This window comes from Myxine glutinosa, chromosome 5 (assembly GCF_964187855.1).
Source record: "Myxine glutinosa chromosome 5, kmMyxGlut1.1, whole genome shotgun sequence".
NCBI classification, from domain to species: domain Eukaryota; kingdom Metazoa; phylum Chordata; class Myxini; order Myxiniformes; family Myxinidae; genus Myxine; species Myxine glutinosa.
In genome coordinates, this window is record NC_136265.1 from 180,026,682 (window position 1) to 180,033,437 (window position 6,756).

The window sequence follows — 6,756 nt, forward strand, 5'->3', positions numbered from 1 at the left end:
GCAGTTGTTTGACCTTGTTTATCGTGTGTGGGTATATATTTGTGTTTGTTTAATTTTCATATTTAAATTATTAATCTAAACTTTGCTGCATGTTGCCGATCATATATTAATCCCACCAAAAATAGATTAGCCCCCCCCCCCCCTACCCCCCCGGCTCCATCCGTCTGTCTCTCCCTCCCTCCCTCCCTCCCTCCCTCCCTCCCTCCCTCCCTCCCCTCCCTCCCTCCCTCCCTCCCTCCCTCCCTCTCTCTCTCTCCTCTCTCTCTCTCTTCTCTCTCTCTCCTCTCTCTCTCTCTCTCTCTCTCTCTCTCTCTCTCTCTCTCTCTCTCTCTCTCTCTCTCTCTCTCTCTCTCTCTCTCTCTCTCTCTCTCTCTCTCTCTCTCTCTCTCTCTCTCTCTCTCTCTCTCTCCCCCCCCTCTCCCTCTCCCACACACACACACACACACACACACACACACACACACACACACACACACACACACACACACACACACACACACACACACACACACACACACACACACACACACACACACACACACACACACACACACACACTCTCTAATACATATACAAATTACATATTTACAATCACAACACACACACACATACATACAAATTATAAATTGAAAGTCACACACACAAACACAAGTTAATGTCCTCACACATTCAAATCAACAGAGACAAATACATACATTCAATGCATGCCCCCCCCCCCCCCCCCTTTCTCAGTTGTGGCATACAACTGTATCACTGGCATGAATTGGTTTCTAGCAAATTCTTTCTGAAGCATCATTGAAAATTTTGAATGACAATAATCCTATCTTCCATGTGAAAGTACAAAAAATAAAACTTATTTTATTATTTGTTTTACGAAGGTCTCAGAGACCATTGTGAAAGGCTTTGAACTCATTTACGATTAATACTCAAACCGTGAACCTGTAACCTTCCACTTTTATAGCAAATTACATAATTTTGTTAAAAACAAAGCAGGTCATTCACTTGTTGGAGTACTAACTACCACAGGCAGGAAAGTGCCTTCAGCAGAGGGCATTGGTACATGTATATAAACAACAATGTGTAAGTTTTGATTCATGTACCTCAAAACAGAGTATACAACTATACATGCTCAAATTCTCGTCATTCATAAAGAGCTCCTTTGCGAGATATTCATACAGTACATTTATTTAATTTGCAACCAATATTACAATCATTCCCTCTCAGAATTCCCGAGTTAGCCCAGATCCGTTCTCCGTTCATTCGTCTTTGTTTTGACTTTAGTTTGACCGGAGTTTGACTTCGAGTCTGAGTCTGACTTTGGAGACATGATCTAGACCCTATATTAATTGATCTTTTTTTTTTCTTTTCTTTTTTGTATACAAAGTCGAGGCTCGTGTAAGTAGCTCGAAGACTCTAACTCAAACTTAATTTTAAATAAAGATGCCTTCCCCTTCAAGTGCTAATTAATCCACGAGCAATGGATAACAAGCCTGTAAAGCCAAAGCAAAGGCCAGTCTCACTCGCAGCACACAAATATACGCATATGGGACCATTACCACCATCACACTGAGCTTCTTCTTTTTTTTTCTTCTTTTTTTTTTTTATACTGAATCGAGGCTCGTGAAAGAGCTAACATTTATTTCACAAACAAATCAACCAGACATACAATCTGGCAGAGAACTGACGAAGAAGTTACTTTCCATCCAACACGACTGACTGTTCTCCCAGATTTTCCGTCTTTTAGCATCTGATGGAAATCTATACATCTTGAATCCCTTCTCCGTTCTATTTGTGCACCCACAGGCGCTACAACCTGTCATTTTGTCGTAAAATCGATGTAAAACACGAATGAGAACGCTGCATACAGCGGGAACATTAAAACGCTGACCGATATGCGTCCGATCCTGATCCTGTCCGCGATGGACTCAAAATGGCTCCATGCAATCACGTGACTAGATTTTTCCTGACCCTCTATGTCGCAACTCTGTATATAAAGGGACTCTAGATCCTCCTTATGCTGTTCACTCACTCAAACCAACTCATGGCCCCCCCTATCGCCATTTACTCACAGCCCTCCTTATTAAGGATGATCTTAATGATCTTAATGAGCTGTATTACCCCTTGATGAGCTGTATTACCCCTTGATGAGCTGTATTACCCCTTGATGAGCTGTATTACCCCTTGATGAGCTGTATTACCCCTTGATGAGCTGTATTACCCCTTGATGAGCTGTATTACCCCTTGATGAGCTGTATTACCCCTTGATGAGCTGTATTACCCCTTGATGAGCTGTATTACCCCTTGATGAGCTGTATTACCCCTTGATGAGCTGTATTACCCCTTGATGAGCTGTATTACCCCTTGATGAGCTGTATTACCCCTCGATGAGCTGTATTACCTCTTGATGAGCTGTATTACCCCTTGATGAGCTGTATTACCCCTTGATGAGCTGTATTACCCCTTGATGAGCTGTATTACCCCTTGATGAGCTGTATTACTCCTTGATGAGCTGTATTACCCCTTGATGAGCTGTATTACCTCTTGATGAGCTGTATTACCCCTTGATGAGCTGTATTACCCCTTGATGAGCTGTATTACCCCTTGATGAGCTGTATTACCCCTTGATGAGCTGTATTACCCCTTGATGAGCTGTATTACCCCTTGATGAGCTGTATTACCCCTTGATGAGCTGTATTACCCCTTGATGAGCTGTATTACCCCCTTGATGAGCTGTATTACCCCTTGATGAGCTGTATTACCCCTTGATGAGCTGTATTACCCCTTGATGAGCTGTATTACCCCTTGATGAGCTGTATTACCCCTTGATGAGCTGTATTACCGCTTGATGAGCTGTATTACCTCTTGATGAGCTGTATTACCCCTTGATGAGCTGTATTACCCCTTGATGAGCTGCATTACCCCTTGATGAGCTGCATTATCTCTTGATGAGCTGTATTACCCCTTGATGAGCTGTATTACCCCTTGATGAGCTGCATTACCCCTTGATGAGCTGCATTACCTCTTGATGAGCTGTATTACCCCTTGATGAGCTGTATTACCCCTTGATGAGCTGTATTACCTCTTGATGAGCTGTATTACCTCTTGATGAGCTGTATTGCTCCTTGATGAGCTGTATTACCCCTTAATGAGCAGTATTACCCTTGATGAGCTGTATTACCCCTTAATGAGCAGTATTACCCTTGATGAGCTGTATTACCCCTTGATTGGCCTTGATGAGCTGTATTACCCCTTGATGGGCTCTTACCCCTAGATGGGCTTTATTATCACTTGATGGGCTGCATTACCCTTTGATGCCATGCATACTGTCCTTGTTTTATAACACACTTAACTTCAGAAGTTATCCATGGTGAGATGCAAGCCATCCCTCTCTGTACCCACCGTACCCAGTCGTACCCAGCTGCTCCTAGATTCTGTGTCCTTTCCTCCTGAAAAGGTGGAAAAGTTTCTTTCAACCCTCGACTCTGATTCTGCAACTGGACCTGACGGCATCAGCCCACGGGTCCTAAAATCCTGTTCTTCTGCTCTTTCACTCCCTCTCTCTGTTCTCTTCACCCTCTCTTTTGCTCAAGGTCATCTGCCATCTGCTTGGAAATCTGCCAACATCACCGCTTTGCACAAAAAAGGTGCTAAAACAGATCCTAGCAACTACAGACCAATCAGCCTTCTCCCAATTATCAGCAAAGTCATGGAATCCATCATTGCTTCAGATATGAAATCCTTCCTCTTCTCCAATGGCTTGATCTCCGATCATCAATTTGGTTTCAGACCTGGTCACTCTACTCTGGACATGCTGCTTCTGATTTCTCAACAATGGATGGAGGTCCTCAATGCCAAACAGGAAATTAGAGCTGTCTCCCTTGACATATCACGTGCCTTCGATACGGTCTGGCACCCCGCTCTGCTCACCAAACTCTCCTCCTTTGGTATCCATGGTAATCTCCACGCATGGCTGGCGGACTTCCTCTCTAGTCGTAGTCAACGTGTGGCTCTGAATGGGTTTCTCTCATCTCCTCTTCCTGTTCAGGCTGGAGTTCCCCAAGGCAGTGTTCTGGGCCCTGTGCTTTTTCTGGTCTTCATCAATGATCTCTCTGACTCTCTTGAAAATCCTCTCTATCTCTTTGCTGATGACTCTACTCTCTGTCGCTCCATTCTTCATCCCTCAGATCGGCAGTCTGCAGCCTCCTCACTCTCTGCAGACCTGGACAAAATCACAGACTGGGCAAACAAGTGGAACATGTCTTTTAATCCTGACAAATCTCACACTCTTACGATGTCTCTCCGAAAAGACCGACTGGACAACCCTCCCATCCACTTTCTGAATAATCCTCTCCAAGAAGTTCTGTCACTCAAGCTTTTGGGTCTCACTATCTGCCATGATCTTTGCTGGGAAAACCACATTTCAAATCTGGCCTCCAAAGCCAGTCGCCGACTGGGCATCCTCCGTCGTGCGAAGTCCTTCCTTGGCACACCTGAGCTCCCCACCACATACAACGCTTCCATCCGCAGCTCAATGGAATACTGCTCTCCCCTCTGGGCTGGTGCTCCTGCCTAACACCTAGCTCGTCTTCACGCTGTTGAAACCAAAGCATTCAGAATCATTGGAATCTCCCGCGATGAAGCTAACTCCAAGGGCCTCTCACTCACTCACCGCAGGCAGGTTAGTGGTCTTTCCGTCTTCTACCGAGTCCTCTCTGGCCTTGCCCCCCCCCCCCCCCCCAGCTCTCTCTGGGCTCTGTCCCGCAAATATTCCTACAGGTCGCACAAGATCTGCCTGCAACCCTCTTATGGTTAAACTGCCAAAATCAACACTCTCTGCTCACCTTGACTCCTTCATTCCTCTTTTCTTCCGCCTCTGGAACAAACTCCCTCACTCTCTTCAACCCATTCCACCCTCCAGGTCTTTGAAACAGCTGTTCACCACCATCTCTTATCTTCCCCCATCCAAAACCTTGATCTTTTCTACCCCCGCTAATTTCACCCCAATTCCACTTTTTTGAAATACCAAATTCTGTCCTGGAAGTCCTTGGTGTCCTTGTGTTTTATATTTCTCCCACCCCTTCCCACGCCTCCTCCCCCCAAGCCCTCTCCCTCCCACACATCTCCCTGCTCTCAAGTGTTTGTGTGCTTCCCCTTCTCTCCCCATCTTGTCTTCCACTCCCTCTTTTTATATATTTTGTTTGTCTGGTTGATTTGTTTGTGAAGTAAATGTTAGCTCTTTCACGAGCCTCGATTCAGTATACAAAAAAAAAAAAAAAAAACTTTCTCGATACCCCACTTCTCAAAAGTAATGGGACAGCATGCCCCAAGTCGAAATGAACCCCAACCCAACATGTTCATAATTCCCAAGGGTGCAGCTCCATGTCATGTTAGCTCTTTGGTTGTTAACAAATGGACATTTCCCAATCACATCCAGGACATGGTAGCACCTTGGAATACTCCAGAGTTTCGTCATTCCTTGGTAACCCACAGTGCTCATTGCCAAAAGTAGACAAATACCCTTTCGAAACAGAATAAACACAAACCGTTGTATATTAACACACACACACACACACACACACACACACACACACACACACACACACACACACACACACACACACACACACACACACACACACACACACACACACACACACACACACACACACACACACACACACACACACACACACACACACACACACACACACACAACTTTTGTCCTTACTGTCCCATTACTTTTGGTAATACGCTGTAACCAAATTGTGTAGCCTTACCTGAATCTTGGCCAGCAGGTGAAGGTGTATCTTGTGCTGAAAAGGGTTTCTCACAGCAGGTTCAATGAAGGAGCTTTGTCTGGGCAGACCTTCTGGACAAGCAGACAGTTTGCCCGGTTTGTTGGACAACATGATGATACCTGTACACTGTACTACTACTAGCGTTTCTTCTTCCTCCTCCGAATGTTCACTCTGTCCGTTTACTTCACTTCCTCTCGATTCCCCCCAGGCCCAAGCTGCCACTCCCCAACTCTCCCCAGATTATCGTGTCGTCAAATCCTCGATGTTAAACTAACCGGTTCTGATTAAAATAAACAAACCACACAAACTCTTCAACCAACAAAACTCCCTGTTTCGAACAGACTTTGAATCAGGAAGCACAAATCCAGCCAAAAATTATTATCATTCTCTCCTCAAAAGATCCTTTTCCTCTCTCGTGTTTATTTATTTGAAATTGGGCTTTGAGGTGCAGATCCACGTGGATTTGAGGCGCAGAGCATTGTGGGTTTGAGGGGCGGATCCATGTGGGTTTGAGGGGCGGAGCCATGTGGGTTTGAGGGGCGGCTCCATGTGGGTTTGAGGGGCGGATCCATGTGGGTTTGAGGGGCGGAGCCATGTGGGTTTGAGGAGCGGATCCATGTGGGTTTGAGGGGCGGATCCATGTGGGTTTGAGGTGCAGAGCCATGAAGATTTGAGGCGCAGACCCATGTGGGTTTGAGGGGCGGTGCCATCTGGGTTTGAGGAGCGGTGCCATCTGGGTTTGAGTGGCAGAGCCAGGTGGATTTGAGGGGCGGATCCATGGGTTTGAGGGGCGGAGCCATGTGGGTTTGAGGGGCAGAGCCATGTGGGTTTGAGGGGCGGTGCCATCTGGGTTTGAGTGGCAGAGCCAGGTGGATTTGAGGGGCGGATCCATGGGTTTGAGGGGCGGAGCCATGTGGGTTTGAGTTGAGGGGCAGAGCCATGTGGGTTTGAGGGGCGG

General features: G+C 46.1%; 1 protein-coding gene across 2 annotated transcripts in view; it reads right to left on the reverse strand.

Moving 5' to 3' along the window:
• The window catches only part of LOC137426652 (lysophosphatidylcholine acyltransferase 2), a 126,394-nt gene extending 120,208 nt beyond the window's left edge, over positions 1-6,186 (reverse strand). Inside the window, exon 1 of one of the 2 annotated variants that reach the window (XM_068115395.2) lies at positions 5,778-6,186. In XM_068115395.2, coding sequence (XP_067971496.2) covers positions 5,778-5,909 — 132 coding nt within the window. In that variant the 5' untranslated portion in view covers positions 5,910-6,186. The remainder of the gene's footprint in view (positions 1-5,777) is intronic. The other variant, XM_068115394.2, reaches the window with a different exon arrangement.
• Between the last annotated feature and the right edge of the window lie 570 nt (positions 6,187-6,756).